The 18228-nt window shown below is 43.5% G+C and overlaps 1 protein-coding gene and 1 long non-coding RNA gene across 6 annotated transcripts in view; one reads left to right on the top strand and one right to left on the bottom strand.

Annotated features, from left to right (window-relative positions):
- The window catches only part of ARHGAP26 (Rho GTPase activating protein 26), a 506434-nt gene that overhangs the window by 172222 nt on the left and 315984 nt on the right, over positions 1 to 18228 (top strand). For all 5 annotated transcript variants that reach the window (XM_054694289.1, XM_054694290.1, XM_054694288.1 and 2 more), the window contains 3 exons: positions 6269 to 6364; positions 7899 to 7960; positions 13215 to 13286. In XM_054694289.1, coding sequence (XP_054550264.1) covers positions 6269 to 6364; positions 7899 to 7960; positions 13215 to 13286 — 230 coding nt within the window. The remainder of the gene's footprint in view (positions 1 to 6268; positions 6365 to 7898; positions 7961 to 13214; positions 13287 to 18228) is intronic.
- On the bottom strand, positions 14362 to 15489 carry LOC119243328 (uncharacterized). Its single transcript, XR_005124694.1, has 3 exons — positions 15271 to 15489; positions 15032 to 15072; positions 14362 to 14854 (listed from the first exon to the last, which is right to left on the bottom strand). It is a non-coding gene; the product is annotated as an uncharacterized LOC119243328 (long non-coding RNA).

Raw genomic sequence — 18228 nt, 5'->3', positions numbered from 1 at the left:
GGATCTAGCCCCATTGGGACTTGGGGAAATGTTGAGCAGGGGGAAATGCTTGTCTGCAAGCAGTTTTTGATAGGATGTGTTCTCAGCTTGCCCAGCCAAATACAGGAAAAGAGAGACGGGTCTCTGGGAACTCTGCCTTCATCTGTCTTAACTTCAGGCTTGAGGATATGCTGGGGCAGAAGGAGAACATGTAATTGTTGCCCACAGTTGCCATGTTTGTAGTTTGTTTCCTTGGTATAAGGGTGGTTGTGCTTTATGTGCTTGCTGGTGGCTCTTTCTTCTGTTGCAGTTTCTTCAATGGACAACAGGACATTAGGGGAGGTGGTTTATGACAACCAATTGCACATTCTTGCATATACCAAGCGCCAGTCAGACTTACATAAATTTGGAGAGTTTCTTCTAACATACCTAATCTGCTTTTATTTACTTGTCAGGCTTAGAATTGTGAAGCTCCTTTTCAGTGATGGTAATGAACTAGTGGAGTTCGTAGTTTTCTCTCTCACTCTATTTTTTTTTTTAAGATTTATTTTATTTATACAAGAGCCGGGGTAGAGGCCAGATGCACAGGAGGGTGAGAGGACTCACCAGCCATAGAGCGGGGAACTGAACAGGCAGACTGACGAAGTACACTGCTGAGGGGAGCAGCGGGCAAGACAGTAGAGGTCTCCTCGCCATGTGGGATTCTCGCTGGCAGGCTGGGATCGAACCCACACTGCAGAGGCTGTGGACAGCTTCACAGCGCTGCGCTCAACTGCCTGTGCCACCAGGGAGACCCTCACTCTGTTATTATTTTTGATGCCTGTTTCAGCCGGACAGTATGCTGGGTTCTGAGGAAACTGGTAAGCATGGCGTGAGCCTCACCTTATGGAACTTACTATTCAGGAAGATATTAATTGAAGGATGATCTTCATAAATAGAAAATTGCAATGAGGAAGAGGGACATAGTTCACAAGGAGTGAAAACAGGGGAGGGTTTGGCCTGGTTAGAGAAGTCAGGAAGTCTTCCTGGAGGAAGGAACTATTGCATGTTAAACTGAGGCCTGCAGGCAGAGTAGGCACATGGTGGCTGATAGGAGTAGGGCACACTCCAGGAACTGCAGAGGCAGGGGTTTCTGGAGGCTAGAGAAGAATTTGAGAAGGCCAGAACCTGCAGGACTTCTCAGGCCTTGGGAGAGGCTTTGGTCCTTTTTCTCAGTGCTCTGGAAGTCTTCACATGGTTTACTATTAGAGCCGACACCACTGGGTGTAGAACTGACTAGAGGAGCAAAAATGAATGTGGGGAGACCATAGAGGATACATTGCAGTTACTCATGTAAAGGGGGTGCTTGTCAGGATTGCTGATGGTAATAGGGAGGAACATGCAGAATCCAGATGCTTAGGAGGCAAAATGGACAGACTTGGGAATGAACATGGTATATGTAGGAAGACCGTGCTGTCAAGGGTGAGGCCCAGGCATCTGACTCATTTGGGTTGCAGAATGAATGTGCCCTTTGCTCAACTGGGGACATATAGCAAGAGACCCTTGGTTGGCTCTTTTGGGAAAGGATAAGATTGAAGAGAGATTTTGTTTTTAAAAGTGTTGTTTTATCTGGGAACAGGGCTTATTGGGCATAAAGCTGCATGCAGTCTTTCAGCTCTCACTCTGGACCTCGGACTGGGATTCTTTGATTCTCCACTTGTGAGCCCACTCTTGTTGCTATGCCTGACCAGACCCACACAACAGGTTCGGAGGGCTGCCTTGTCCTGGGCACCTGTGTGTTATGACATGGAGCCACTCATTATAGTATCAGAATCACTCCAAATACAAGGTGATGAGGCCAGAGAGTAAGGGTAATCTGCCTTTGAATAATGGAGAGACTCACAAGGCCTATGGTCTTTTTGTATTCTTACGTTAAAGCAGCCAAGACACCAGCCCTCTTGCAAGTACTTGCATTATTCTAGTAATGGTAATTGGTTTCTAAGTCCAGGGAGATGTGACAGAGTAGCAAAAAATTCTGAGGGTCATTACATGAATTTTGGTAAGTATGGAGGTTAGCGAAAGGCAGTGAAAATAAATTAGATGAAATAAATAGTGAAAATAAATTATTTTCTAATAAATTAGAAAATAAGTTAGATGCAGTGAAAATAAATTTAATTGTGGGGTTACCTTGAGTCCTTCACTATGTGGATCTCCATATGTACGTATGTATGTTTGGATGTACACATGTATGTTAAATTTTACCCAAGGAGGGAACAAAAATGTCTTTACTGGTATTACTGGTAAAACGTGGGTGAAATTAGGTAGAATTCTGTTTTTAAAATTTCTGACAAGCCCTCATTTTATAAAAGGAAGATTATTCTTGGCTTAAGTTGTTTTATCTGCTAAAGCAGAACATGGTTTCTCCCGGAGGACAGGGGCACTTTCACTGGTGCCCTAGTGAGCAGATGGCTTTGGGAACAGGCTGTTCAGGCTCAGACTTCTAGCTGCTTCCATATCCCTTACCTCCATGTCTCCTTAGTCAGAGGCAGAGCCTACTTATCCTGTAAAGCAGATCCTTGTCCTCCCCAGAGACTGCCAGTTACTTTTCTCTGCTTTGGCCAGTATTCTGCCTTTCTAGCAACAGATGTTTCTGCAAAGTAAATATTATTGACTCTGCTTTGCTGCTAGCTGTGTCCTGTACTGCCTGAATGTGAAACAGTGGGGTTATATGAGCAGGGTGCTCTGAAGCTTGGCATGCATCCAGCAGCAGTACCAGCTTCTTCTCCTCTTCTCCTCTTACTGGAATGTTAGATTCCTGTGTGTATCAGAGTGAAGACTCCAGAAAGAAATCTCTGTGCCACTGAACATCCAAGGTGATCATCTACACAAGATGTCACAAAACTTTGAGTTGGAATAGACAAGAAGCAGTGACTTATGGGGTGTTCCCCTTTTTTTAAAAGATTTATTTTATTTATGCATACAAGAGCTGGGGTATAGGCTAGAGGTTCTGGGGGTGAGAGGATTCACCAGAGATAGAGTGGGGAGCAGAACAGGTGGATTGACTGAAATGCACTGCTGAGGGGAGCAGTGCGCAAGACAGGAGAGGTCTGCTGTACCGTGTGGGTTAGCTCCCTGGCCAGGGATCGAGCTTGTGCTGCAATGGCTGTCGATAACCTAATAGTGCTGAAACTTAATCCCTTGCGCCACCAAAGAGGCCCCAGTTTATTTTGATCCAGTGAGGTGCAGCCTGAGGATCCTTGTGCTACAAGCACTTCAATTCAGAGAAGTTAATTGAGCTGTGTTCTTGCTTTTTGTTTGTCTTTAAATACTCTGTGAGCTGAAAACTATGTTTTTATGTCAGTTCTTTAACTTCTCAGAGTGACTGATACAGGTACTTACCTCCCCCTGGGTCCCGTTTTTGGAGGATTCGTGGATTAGTAGCCCATCCTGGCCTTACAGTATCAGGAAGGCTGAAACTTACAATGTACTGGGGGTCTCACTGGATTTCATAACAGCTCTTTGGTTTAGATAGGACTAACAGCTTCTGTCAGATGAGGTGGCTGAGACTTTGACTAAGCCAGATTTAGTTACATTCTGGTAAATGGCAGAGCTGAAACTTGAACTTAGAAGCCAGGTGAGTGTGGGTTGAAGGCAAGGGGCTGGGGCAGGGGTAGGGGCTGGGGCTGAGGCTGAGGCTGATTAGCCTATAACCAGGACCCTATGCAATGCAGGTTAAGAGAATGAGGTTCTTCAAAGCAAGCTTGAGATGCTACTCAGAGACCAGTGGGTGAGGGGTGGGGTGGTGGGGTGGGTCCTGCACAAGCAAACAATAGGTGTCCACTTAACCTCCCCGGAAAGATTTCGTTGGAGCATTTGCCATTCAAGCCCACAGTGAGTTCCTTTTTGGTTTCCAACAATTGGGATTCTCACCCTCCTGTCCTCACTGGCCTGCAGCCCTGTACTGACTGTATACCAGTACTCATTAACCAGTCTTCCGTGGGGCGCTGGCCTCTTTATCACCTTTGTGATAAAGATGCAACTGCTTCTCAAGTTTGTGCTGTGAGCACTGGACAATGAAGTCAGGCTCTTCTGATCATAAGCTAGCTGCCCTGCTCCTGGCACTCCTGTGGAAAGGCCCCACAAAGGCCCGTTGTGCATTAGTGACCACTCCTTGATCCCCATTGCAGCTGCCCTGGCAACTCAGCTTTTCAGGTGTGTGCTGGGAGCGTTCCCAAACTGGGTTTACATTTCACCTTTTTTCAACTTTGTTGAGAAGATTGTCCAGCTGAAGTCTTTGTTGCCCTATTGGGGAGGCACAGGGGGGCTGTTAGGGGACAGAGGAGCAACCCTGTTTTGACTCTTTGCTCAGGCCTTTGTGAGTTCTGGTTGGGGGAACATTCTAATTAAAATATGATAGAGTGCAGCCATGTCCACATTCTATGCGTGACACACTTCGGGACTCTTGGGGGGCTTTGTCTTCCACTTTGAAAGTGAAAGTTTCTCCTTTTCTCACTCCTGCCTGCCTGTGTCCTCTTGTATCTTTCTTTCCTGCAGAGTTCTGACTTTCAGATGCATCTGTTTCTTTCTTGACTTGCCAGCGAGTGGTTTGTGTTCTCAGGGATATCCTCAGCCTGGTTGAAGAGCTGCCTCACTCCCCTGCCAACATCTTTGGATTTTTTCCAAGGCCCGTTCCATTAAAGGGGCTGAATCTGGGAGAGATTGGAGACTGGTGGCTGTTGGCTCCCTCCTGCGTTAAGGTCTACTCTAAGTACTTTCCTTTCCTGGTGTAGGACAGAGGGCCTTACACAAGCCACAGCCAGCTCGAGACCTGTATGGTCCAAGCCTGTGGAAGGGTGGGCCTGGGTTGGAGCCACTGGTATCCAGGCAATGGCCTGAATCCCAGACTTGAGAACAGCTGGACAGATAGGCCTGGTGCTGCCACTGGCAGCCGTCACTTGGAATGAACATTGGGATTGGTAAGCTGAGCACTGGAAGTTGATTTCTTTACAATATCCCCTCCAAATACACACACACACACACACACACACACATACATTATTCAGCACTTATGAACAGGATGCTCTGCCAGGTACGTGAAGAGGAAACAAAGCCAAAAGATGGAAAAAACATGACCCCAAACCTTGAAGGACAATTCTGAGAACTAGGAAATAGCTGAGGATCATAGATGCTTTTATTCCAATAGATTATGTTGCTCTCTGAGGCCAGAGTTTCCCCTTCCCCCCCAACCCCCAGCATCTTATTAAAGCCAGGTCTTGTTGCCAGTTATGCCTCATATTTCCCTCCTCTGGGAATTTGAACTTAATGCCATTTCCCCTTCAATGAGGGAAACATGTATGAGGGTAATTTGAATGATTAGCCTAATCTGCAGGAAGGCTGCATGTGGAATTAAGTTAAGCACATTTGCACTGAGCAGCCCTGTCTGTCAGGCCACTTAAAGGTGCCTTGGTGGTTTTATACCCTTAACAGAAGCTGAGGGTTCAGGAAGGATTATTGGCTTTTATTACTGTCTTAAAGGAAAGCTTGTTTTTTAAATTTGACAAGGGCCTCCGAGAACTAACTTTATGGTAACCATGTGTGGGGTGTGTTTTTACCTCAACCTCAACAATATTGTCAGGGCTTTATTTTCACGGTGATGGGGGAATGTGGTGATCCAGGGAGATGGTTTAGGTGGAAATTTGTCAGGCATTGTCACTCTGCTTGTGAGGGGAGCTGAGGGGTTCTGAGAACTTGGATCTCATGTGTGCTTGAAAGGGAAGAGGAAGGGCAGGTGCCATTGAGCTGGGACAGTTAGTTCTGTGCCCTTTGTTTTCCACCTCCTTACCTAAGGCCAGTTTGTAGTATGAGTTGAACTCAGGAAGGTTACTGACATGTCTGATGTGGGAGCAGCTTCACCGACCACATGGAGGGTCACTGGCAGAGCCTACCTGCAAGGCCATAGATGCTAATGTTAGCTCTGACCCTACTTCCTTCTTGACCTCCTTTGCAAGTGGATTCCCACATGTGTCACATGGCGATGACAAGACTCATTGTGTGGCTTGAGGAATTGGAGATAGGACCATAGTGTTAAAACAAATGTAACAAAAATAATAACTTCTAAAGCAAATTAGTATTTCATGTTATTAACAGATAGTTACTGTTTTGAACTTAGTGTTTTTCATGCTGAGAAATGGAATGCCTGGGTACAGGAGCAAATCTCCTAGCCCTGTATTAGCAGAAGGACTGACAAATGCAGAGAGTATAACAATCAGTTTGTTTTAGTAATTTGTATTTTGTATTTTTTTCTTGCTAGATTTGTCTTCGGCCAAGAGAAAATTTGCAGATTCCTTAAATGAATTTAAATTTCAATGCATAGGTGATGCCGAAACAGATGATGAAATGTGTATAGGTAAGTCGTAACCTTGTATAAGATGAAAATGTTCTGCTCATCACAACTTTCCATGACCTGGCCAAGCCTGTGTACTGGGAGAGGAAGTATCTAGGCATCCTATACAGAAGTGTCGGTAGCAGCAGTGGCAAGGCAGAGTTATGTGAGCATTTGGGGCCCAGGACACACTGCGGCCACGGGAGCAAGCTTGAAGGTTTGTGGTGGGGCTCTCCCTGCCCCCTGCCTTTGGCATTCTTCTGGCTGAGTTTGTGACTTTCTTCCCCATAGCCTCAATATAAAAACTTAGAGAAAAGCAGAGTGCAGGTAGATGAGGGAAGAATTAGATAGCTCAGAGGCTGCAAAATGACAGTTCTTGGGCTGAGATCAGAATGCAGCCCTATTTTCTCTGACATTCATTTTTAATTGAATTACCATATAAATTGAATTTATCCAAAGTTTTCCAGCTTCATGGAGAATCGGAGCAGCTGGCCCTATATTCTGGCCTGGCAGCAGGTGTCTGGAGCTTTATAGCTGCTGCTGCCCAGGGATGAGGGGATGAACTCAATATCTGATTCATTGTGGTCCCCATGTCTCCCAGAGAGTGGGGTTCCCATTGATCACCTCTCTGGCTACTTCACTCTTCACCATCATCCACCTGTCTTCTGTAGGCAATACTGAGCACAGAGGATTTGCAATGTCAAGATACCTTTCGTTGCCAGGATCTAATCGTTGCACCATATTCTCCTTACATTGGACATCTTGGTTGACTCCATTAAGTGAGCAAGAATTGAGAAATTTATATTACATTAAGATATCAGATGTTTACGGAATCCCTGCTGCCATGCAAAACACCAAGATCTCAGATGAGCGAAGGAAGTTGGGAGACTGCTGAGAGCAGTGAAAACACATCATTGTTGTCATGATCAGTGTGTAATTCCAGTGTTACACAAATGTCCTGAGTGTCCTCAGGGTTATTGCTTGTACTGTCTGTTTCCTCTGAGCATAACCGTGGTGAAGGAGACTGACCACGTCTGACCGCAGTTCTCCAAGCAGTATTGTATTAATTACTGACTTGAGGACCCAGGGAGGAGGAACCCAGGAGAAGCCAGAGTTGTGGCTTCTGAGGCCAACAGCACTGTTTGTTTAGTTCTGGTGCCAAAGAAAAGGTTGGGTTGTGACGCAGCCATGCAACAAAGGTTAAGGAGGTCGAATCCTGGGCAGGAAATCCTTCAGCTCCTAGGCGGAACTCTGCCCCTTCCAGCCTGGGGTCTGGGAGCCGGCCAGCATCTCATCAGTCCTGGGTACTCTCTGGAACAGGCAGGTCTTTTCCTTTAACGAAGTCCTTCCCTAGCTAGAGTGCCAGGTGGAATTACCTGCATTTCTGTGTTATCCTTAATGGTTAGTGATTAAAAGATAAGGGGAACCTTGGAAAGCAGTTGCTTTAGGTTTCTGCATGTGCTGAGGGATTTCAACCCCTAACATCAGAGCTGTGTCTGGAGAGCTATCGAAGTCCTGCTACTCTCTTTCCACTTCATGGCCCCTTTCTCTTTTTCAGCAAGGTCTTTGCAGGAGTTTGCCACTGTTCTCAGGAATCTTGAAGATGAACGGATACGGATGGTGAGTATAGCTGTGCTCCTTTGGGTCCCAGATAGTGGTCATGTAGAGGGAGCCAGGGATTAGTTGTCAGAAGCCCTGGGTTTGAGTCCTGGCTCTGCCACATATGTACCTTGGGCTTTGGGCAAGCCTCACCTTCTCATCTTTGAAGTCTTTTGTGGATGCTAAAAGATGTACTTGGATAGTTTTAGAACCACATCATTGTTCTCCTAAACATTCACTCTAAGGTGCATATCTATGCTGTATGACTTCAAGGTGAATCTTAGAACTTGTTAACTTTGGGGTCTTAGATTCTCTACAGGCAGAATGGAAATCAGGGTATCCCACTCTGCTTATTAGACCTGCCCAAGAGCTCTTGGAGGTAGAGGTCATTCCTTCACTTTTAATTCTGAAGCACCAGATAAGGGTCTGCCATATAGTAGGCACCTAGTAAGTACTCTCATCTTGGAGATGAGAGTAACTGTACAGTTTTTCACAGAGGTGCTGTGCACACCAAGAGTCAAATGCTCATTTTCATGTTCTTGTCTATTACAGTTTATTTGCATGGGGTTCAGCACTAGCAGATGAGATTCTACATCCACAGGAATTTCTTTTGCATGTTCCCCCATATCTCTAGGATATGAGCAGTGAAGCCTGATCTGAGTGCTGTGTGCTGATTTGCCCCCAGGAGGACTTGTCTCCAGAGTCCTGAGGGAATCCCTCCTGAGGATTCTTCCTCTCTTTCCTTACTAAATACTGATAATTTGAGACTCAGTCTGTTTTCTTAGTCTGCTCAGCTGAGTAAAAGAAAAATTCAGCTATTCCCCCTGTGTTTCATCTTTTCTTGTAAGTCATCTTTACAGCTCACATGAAACATTTCACTTCTGCTCAGCAAACGTGTGGTAGTTTTCCAAACAATTACTTGTTCTATAATTTAACTCAGTTCTGACTCTCTGCTCTGAAATAACTTCAAGTTAAGGGCTTAGTCCCACAAGTCTTCCCCTCACCCCTCACACACAACAGAAGCCAGTTGAACTGACTATTGATTGAAAGTTCCAACATCCCTTGATTTCAGTTAATTTGCTAGAGTGACTCATATGACTCAGGGAAACACACTTTACCAGTTTATTATAAAAGGATATGATATAAGGTACAGTTGAACATTCACATGAAAGAGAAGCATGAGGCAAGGGCCTATGGGAAGGGCCATGAAGCTTCTGTGCCCTCTCTGGGCATGCTGCTCTGCCAATACTGCCACTTCTTCACCAACCTGGACTTTTATGGAGGCTTAATCACATAGGCATGATTCCATTGATCATTAGTTCCATTTCAACCCTTTGCCCTTCTCAAATGAATAGGGAGCTGAAAATTCCAAGCTGTTACTATGGCCTGTTCTTTCCAGTGACCAGTTCCCATCCAGGAGCCCACCCCAAGTGCCCTCATTAGAACAAAAATACTCCTATCATCAGGAAACTACAAAGTTTTCAGAAGCCCTGTGTCAGGAACTGGGGCCAAAGATCAAATATTAGGACAAAAGATGTTCCTAGTGCTGTGATCACTCTATAAATCACAGGGATTTCAGGAGCTCTGGGGCAAAAATCAAAGGCAGATATATATATATATATATATATATATATATCTCATAATTAACAGTATCATATCATAAGTAACAGTATCATGGGCAGCAATAACAAAAATACCATAGACTGGGTGGCTTATATAGCAAATATCTATTTCTCATAATTCTGGAGATTGGTGAGTTCAAGATCTAGGTGCTGATTGACTTAGCTCCTGATTTGGACCCTCTTCCCGGCTTGCAGATAGCTGCGTACTTGCTGTGTCCTCACATGGAAGGGAAAGGGAGGGGAGCCCTCTTTTTGATAAGGGCACTAATTCCATTCATGAGACCTCTACCCATTGGGGGTATAAAAGGTAAACTGAATCCTATTAAATTTTTAACTTTATTTGAGCAAAAATTGATTCAAATCAGACAGTAACCCAGAAGTGACTAGAACACTTTACTGACAGGAGCTAGGGGAAAGACTTTCATAGAGAAGATGTGGAAGCAAAGCAAGGAAGTTATTTGACTAGCGATAACTGAGATGTTGTCTTATTTGGGAAAGCCTAGTTTCCCTTAGTTTTGATTTCTTAAACTTGAGCCATTTACAGGCTTGGACTTTTGTTTGCTTATTTGTGTTTACTGCTAAGGTATTAGAGACCCCTAAGTCTAATAGCCTCCTTGTCTAATTTACTTAGCAGGAGTTAGGGCTTCCACATACTGATTTTGGGATGAGTGGTGGGGCACACTTTAATCCATAGCACCTACAAGGACATTATGTAGCCTCACATGATCTGGGAGGTTGTATAATCCTCATTGTTCAGATGAAGATGATTGAGGTTTACAGAGGTCAAATGAAATGTCCAAGTTCACATAGTTAATAAGGGTAATGGTCTGGATACAAAGCCAAGCTTGCATTATACCAAAGAATGTGGGACTTCCTTAAAAAAGCTTAAAAGGGCAGAGGCATCTTACTTTCTGCCCTGCAGAGACAGTTTTCCTTGATTGCTCACTGCTGGGTGCTTGAACCAAAATGGAGAGGGTGGTGGCTGGGGTAGGGTTGGTGGTGGGTGGAGGCGGGGAAAGCTTGTGTGTTTGTGCATGTGCTAGTGCCTGAGAAAGGGAAGTAATTCTTTTAAGTCTGATTCTTGGCCTAGTTAGTATTTGGGGGTGGGGGTATGTGGTGAGCAAATCACAATGAATACCCTGCAGATTGCTATGGCCTGTGGTAAGAGAACAATGACTGGATTATACTTTTCAGCTTGCCTCTGCAATTTTATTATTAATGTCAGTGAATTGGGTTTCCACTGCCTGCAGCTGAGTATCTGGCCACCACAAGCCCCTTCCCTACCTCCTCACCCTGTGACAGCTTCATCATCAATTCAGCTCCTCTTAGCAAAGTTGTACCTATTTGGGAAACTTTTCCTGGGGTAGATATCCCTTAGATATTTGGCCATCCTTTGTAGAGTTAATCCTTGAACAACATGGGGGATAGTGGCGTTGGCACCCCTCTTAGTCGGAAATCTGAGTATAGCTTTTGATTCCCCCAAAACTTAACTACTAATAGCCTGCTATTCACGTGAAGCCTTAGCAATAACAACACATTTTTGTACATAATATGAATTATATACTGAATTTTAATAGTAAAGTAAGTTAGAGAAAAGAAAATGTTAAGAAAATCACAAGGAAAAAAAAATCCACTTATAGTAATATGCTGTACTTAATGATACTCTTAAGTTTATTTTGTATAAGAAAATTTGTATGTAAATGGCTCCTCACAGTTCAAACCCATGTTGTTCAAGGGTCTACTATATTCTCTTCTATCCAGTTTATGGCTTTGATTCTGCATTGACCTCATTGTGTCCTGATAATCAGGGCATGTGTCTGTGTCCCTTAGTAAATTTAAGTTTTAAAGGACAGGGAATAGGCTACTGTATTCCCAACATCAGTGCAGTGCTTAGAACTGAGTAAAAATCACAGTTACAGAATCTGAGAACCAGTGACTTACTCCTCATTATCTGCAGTCCCTCATTTGACAGATATGATACATGAGGTCTTATGAAGGCTGATAACAAGTAGGATTGGGACAAGGACTTGGGTTTCTTAACTCCCAGGTGAACAGTTAGTGCTTTTGTATATTCAGCATGTACTTAGAACTGGATTCTCAACCACGAATGCCCGTGGAAACAACTTGGGGCATTTAAAATAGACTGATGTCTGGGACCAGGGACTCCAATTATGATTGAATTGACCTGGAGTGTGACCCCGACATTGACATTTTTAAGTTCCCAAGGTGATTCTAACAAATCCCTATGGCTGAGAACCACTGACTTAGGAGTCAACATACCATTGTGAGCTTCAGAGACTTACAGTTGACTTGTGGAAAAGACTTAATTAAACAAGTGAGCCAATTAAGCAACATAAAAAATAATAAAAATCAAAGACATCAAATAATGTTGCAACACTCCAGTGTTAAAATGCCCTCTTCTAAAATAAAGGCTATCAAAATTGAGAAAAAGGCTAAGTTTGGTGGCCTGCCAGTTAGTTCTTTGCTGTGTCTATCCATGGCTTCTGGCCTTTACTCTGTTAGTTTCATTGCAGTGGATATGCATGTGATTTAGAAAAATAATGCTTTGTTGCAATGAAATTCCTGAAATAATTACTTGAGTGACAAGTGAGCACAATTGAATGACTTAAAAGGAAGGATTGTAAAATAGTGCACTGCCTTAGAAAAGACCATAGAATTGTAGAATTGGAACAATCCAGCCTGCTCATTTTGCAGATGAGAAAATTAGAGTCCAGAGAGGTTAAATGTTTTGCCCATGGTTCCACGGTTGGCAGCCAATCCAGAAATCATTCATTCATTCCTTTAGTCATTCAAGAAATATTTGAGTGCTCTTTTATTGCAGCACTTTACTGTTTTTGAAGATAGTGGTGGAAAAGTGAGCAGCTATAAGATAGTGGTGTGTATGTGTGTGTAGTGGTGAACCAGAAAACTTCAGCTGTCTTAAATTCCACTGAAATAACCACTTGGGTAAGGGGTGGTGGGAAGTTTCTTTGGATTACATTGCTGGTCAGAGAAGCCTTCCTAAAAAGGACCTTTAAACTGAAAGCTGAATTACAGTAAGTAATGAGTCATCCATGCCAGGATTTGGGGCAGAGGATCAAGAGAACAACCTATCGCACAGGTCCAAAGGTGGGACAGGTTTTGTACATTTAGGTGCATTCAGGTGATGGTGTGGTTGAGGGCAGGAGGAGGTATAAGGAATGGAGAGGCAGACAGTGGTCAGGAGGCACGTATGTCCCTGTCCGGTGCTGATAAGGCTATAAGAAATCAGATGTGGAAGATTTTCATGCCACACATGTCCAGAAGTGTTTCTTTTTAATCTCAACTTTGAATACATCTACTTAAATATCATTTGGATGAATGAACATTTACAAGAATTTACCTGAAACTTGAAATTTAATTCTCTTAACTATTTGCTTCTGCTTTCCATAGTTGCTTATATTTTTAGTGGTGCTCATTTTTATTTTTCAAGAGTCTATCTTAATCATGTGTGGCAAGGGAATGATTTGGATGCTGAATAGGTTGCGTTGTGAATACTTGACACAGACACTCAAATTTTATACTGAGACATGGAGGCATTTTGTACCAGAACTACTGTGTTTACCGATACTGCTTTTGGGTCTTTCCCTGACTCTCCCTCTTTTCTTCATCAGATTGAGAATGCCAGTGAGGTGCTTATCACTCCTTTGGAGAAGTTTCGGAAGGAGCAGATTGGGGCTGCCAAGGTAAGAATTTCACAAGCCTTGTTTCTGGATCTTAGGGTTGGAGGTCTGAAAAAAAATGGCATGTTCTTTAGAGACTCTAAGCCCACTACCTTCAGAAAGTCAGATAAGCTCAGAGCCGGGCTCACCTATTTTTCACAAGTGTCTGTCACTCTCTGTGCAGTCCACCCCACAGCAGCCATTCTGGTAAAATGGCATAAACCAGGTCTCGTTGTGTGGTAGTTAGCAGTATGGTTGGACAGTGACTACACTGAGTATATGTGTTTATGGAACTGCATTTTTTGTGGACGTCTAGGACTCAGAGCCAAGATTGGGGCCTGTGGGTGCTAAGACCCAATTGAAAGGGAGGCAGCTGGTACTTAGCCTTAACTGATTTTCACACATGTGAAAAAGCACCCTCTTGCTAGATCTTTAATTTTTTTCAAGAGAAACCGAAAAGCCAGTTTTATAAGAAATACTCTGCTTTTTAAAATGTTGGCAAATAATTTAAAAACACATTACTTATTGTGCAGGTTGAGAACGCAGGACTGCTTCAACCCACAGGTCACCATTGCTGTCACTGACTTGGAGGCTCTGTAGCCAAAACTTGACTGACTCCAGTGTTTCAGAGCCCCCAGGGGAATCTTCCTCACTTGTGAAAGGAGGGATCTTCCACCTTTCTAAAGCACTGTAAACCCGTCATTTTGACCATTAGTAGAATATTGGAAGCCACCTGCAAGAAGATGTTTTCATTGGAGTCAGTGAAAGCAAAAAGATTTTCAAGATTCTCTTCCTGGTTTTCCAGAACTGTGAGCCATTCAGCTGCAGTCCCTTGCGCCATCTGCAGGAGTTTTGTGGCAACACCACCCTTGCTAATTGTGGATGTCCCTCACTTGTGACGTGGCTATGAGCCATTCCTTGGGTAGGAAAAAGATAGCTAAATGTCACAAAGCATTTTCTGTCCCCATTCCTCTCAACTAAGAGCATCTGCTTTCTGTATACTTGTTATTATGACCCAAAAAAGATGACCTGCATTTCAGTCAAGGTTGTTCAGTGGAGTGGTTAGCCGTAGATTGAAGGACCATCCATAGCAAAGATTTTTCTTCAGTTCTATAGCACTCCCCTACCAATTTTACATTTTATATTGATGAAGAAATTGGAGCTCATTGGTTTTGTTTCAGAGATCAAGGAATTTCTAATTGGTTCTTGAACATCATGGTTGGTAGAATCTATGAATGCTGAACCCATGAATAGAAATAAATCCAAGTGTGAGTGGCCCCATATTGCTCAAGGATCAGCTGTAATAATTAAAAGGGAGTCTTGTTCCTAAGATTTTGTGTAAAACTGAGCCAACCCAGCAATGACTGAACATGCACCCTAAGTGCCCCTCTCTGAAGTTGTAGTCCACAAAGACCCCACAAGCAGACCTCTTTGATGGTCCTGGACCTGTGCCTCCCAGCCTGATGATACACAGAAGTGGCTGTGGAGTGCATTGAGGCTTAGTGGATTTATTCACTGAGTCATCTTCCAGTGATTATCTATCTTCTCCCTCAGAGCGCAGATGTCTCTCAGTTCCGTCTCTTCTGTCCAGCCTGGTTTGGGGTTAGCACAGATACCATGGAAAAGAAGCAGAAGTCTGCATGAATTCCCTTTGGGATGAATGCCAGTAATCTTAGTGACAAGAGCAGGTACTTTTCTAGGGGCAGGTATGGGGCTGTAGATGGTAAGAAATATGGGAATAAAAGAATTGAAGTAAAATAGGCACTTACCGAAGAATGTTTTCTCTTACACATACTGTATTATCTCATTCCTGTTAAAAGAATGATGGGTGGCATTGGGGATGATTTCTCATCTCCCTTCGTCATTTCTTTTTTCACTAAACCTGTTCCTCTTTTCCAGCCCCCATGCCCATACAGCTGTATCATAGTGTTTGGTGAGTTTAAAAGAAAACAAAGAAATAACAAACATAGTACTCAGTGGATGATCTAGGGACCAGACTTAGAAATACCTAAGAGCCAACAAGTGTTCTTCAGTCACCAAGTAGAAGTTTCTGCAGTCTGCCTTAGTGATGCTAAAATTACCCTTCCTCATCCTCTCCCCTGTGGTGCTGTCTCTGTTATATAATAACCTGTTGCTCCTTTCAAGAAACAGAAATTAGAGTGTTGGCGTGAGACTGCCTAGGGAGGAAGCCTTATAGCATTCTTTTGCCTATGTGACTGATCAGGAGTCTCACAACCGGAATCTTGGCAGAACCACGGTTCTACATCTAGATTTCTGAGTTTGGGGAGAATTCGTATTTCTTGTAGTTAAGTTAGGATCTACGGTGAATATAGAATTGACATTAGAGAATGGTGGTTGAAAGTGGGCCCTCGAGCTATACTGCTTGTTCTGTACTTCTTGCACATTAATAGGTGATCATACCTGTCCAGGCCTGTTTCCTGATATAAAATGCGGACAGTGATAGTCTTACCTAATAGAGTTATTATGAGGGAGAAATGAGTGAATGCCTATCAGATGCTTAAAATATTGCTTGCCACATAGTCTTTTGATGTTTTGATACACGTGGTTCATTCATTGAAAATATACGTGACGAGTTGCTTTGTGCTTTGCACTGTGCTACACATTAGGCAAACAAGTGCAGAGGTGGTGCTGTGCTCTTGGTGTGACTGGAGAGAAAGACATTAGACAAAAAGCATTTGTATGTAAACAGCAAAATTTCAAGTTGTGCTAGGTGTTGTGAAGGATTCCCTTTTTTGGACTTGGGAAATGGGAAGCAAATGGTGTACTTAGTAAGAAGGAGGTCGTTTTGGATTTTGGACCTAATCATCACCTCCTCTGCCCCTCCCCCATTATCATCATTATTATCATCATCATTGTTTTTCATTGAGTCCTTTCCCTGTGCCAGGCACTTAACAGTACCTGTTAAGTACTGTATATGGTGTGTCTTGTTTAATCCTGACAATCCTGCAAGGAGGTGGTTGTTTTTGTCCTTACTTCATTAGTCTTTGAGCTGAAAGAAGAAGTCTGAGCAATTATCTGAAGTAGTTATCCTCAGTTTCTAGATGAGGGCACTGAGTCCTGGAAAGGGCCAATGATTTGTTTAGCGAGATGGAGTTGGGAATAATTTCTAGGATCTGAACTCTGCCCTTAATCCACCCGCAGTGGACTCCCTGGACAGTGAACACCATACCGTGCCTGAGAAAATCTGACTCACCCCACCCTCCCATCTTAAGAACATTATTGAATTCTTAGTAGGCTTATTCCTGCAGAGGTCTTGTGGCTGTTTCTTCAGGACAAAAACTGCTTCCTTTTTCTCTTTGGCTGTCGTCTTGTACATGGACTTTGAAAGCTCGAGTTGGCAGAAAGTCATACAGTGCCCAGTGACTCATGTTTCCCAGCCTTTTCTTACCTCTGGCCAGCTATACTATCCCAGCCCAGGCTTCTCCTTTTGGGGGTTGCTGAAAGACTGGCAGAGTGGCTCAGTGAGCATTCATTGGGGTTGGAGCCCTTGCTCAAAGTCGCAGGTTTCTCTAAAGGGAGCGCTACCTAAGTCCATTGTCTTGTCCATCCTCATATTTGAAGGACTAATGTCCTCACTTGCTTCTTCATGGGTTCTTGTATGTAAGTAGTCTTTTTAACCAAATTCAGACTTGTAGAAATGAATGCATGTCAGCTAAAATAGGCATTTGATGCTTCTGCCCATTTTTTAAGACTTGGTATCTTGCTGTTGGCCAGATAAATGGTGTTCTCACACTTTGTGGGATTTCAGGGCTTCAGGTGATGACTGCTTGGTGCTTCCTGTGCTGGTTAGGCTCAGGTGTTCTGCCCAGAGCATTTTTACTTACTCTTCTGCTCTCTAGAAGGTTCTTTTCTACCCCTTCATGTGATTAGCAGATCTTAGCTCGCATCTCCTCTCCCCAGTGAGGCCTTTCCAGAGCATACTATCTGCAGAATATCTGTGGCTGTACCTTACTGATTTCCCTCCTAGCACTTGTGGCAATCTATAGCTGACTTTTGTTTACTGTTAATTGTTTCTTTTGCTCCTGGAATACCCCCACCATGAGGGCAGGGACCACTTGTGCCCTGTATTTCCAGTCCCTAACATGGAGCCTTGTACAGGGTGGTCACTCATCGTGTCTGTTGAGTGAGTGAAGTGATGTCTCTGAGCTTCCTTATTTGGTTGTGTTTTCTTTCCTCCTCTTAATAGCCCTAGAATTGCAGAAAAACAACCATAGGCATCCAAAGCAGGAATGTAGCACTCAGTAAATTTGACCCTGTTTATCAGATCAGTGGCAGCCTTCTTCTAGCCCCCTGGTCTGCTGTCCCCATTGGAATGTGGACAGAGGAGAGACTGCCTGTGAGTGTGTCTCAGGTGTGGTTGGGGACATGGGCTTTGAAGGCAGCTTGTCCTGGGATCAAATCCCAGCTCTGTCACTCCCTGTGACTTTCATAAATGAACTCTTGAATCTAAATCTTCTTATCTGTAAATGGAGGCTAAGAATAGAAGCTCAGTGACTCAGTGACTTGGTGAGGTAAAGGGATCATTAGATTTATTATGATGTTTATATTATTTTTCATTTTGAAAGCAAGAATATAGAATGATAAAAATTTCCCAAATGGAGGGGGAGAAATCACCTACTATACGATTTTCTTAACTCAAGTATTTTCATTTCCGTATCTTCCCACTAATCTGCATCCATAGGTAGGACACACCAAATTTATGTGATGCTATTATGACTTTTCATTATATCATGGGCACATTTCCACATGACTACTTACCCTTCTGGTTATATGTAATAGATGCCCACACTTTAATTTTCTCAAGCCCTATCCTTTGACAGTGATGTTGTTGCTCTCTCTCTCTCTCTCTCTCCTTTTTTTCCTATTATAAATGATGCTGCAGTGAATGCATTTGTGAAAATAACAGCTTTGGTTTGACAACAGACCTATATATGATATTGTGCCG

The sequence above is a fragment of the Talpa occidentalis genome, unplaced genomic scaffold, assembly GCF_014898055.3.
Source record: "Talpa occidentalis isolate TD23 unplaced genomic scaffold, MPIMG_talOcc4v2.1 talOcc4.13, whole genome shotgun sequence".
NCBI lineage: Eukaryota > Metazoa > Chordata > Mammalia > Eulipotyphla > Talpidae > Talpa > Talpa occidentalis.
This window is presented reverse-complemented; position numbering and strand designations above follow the sequence as displayed.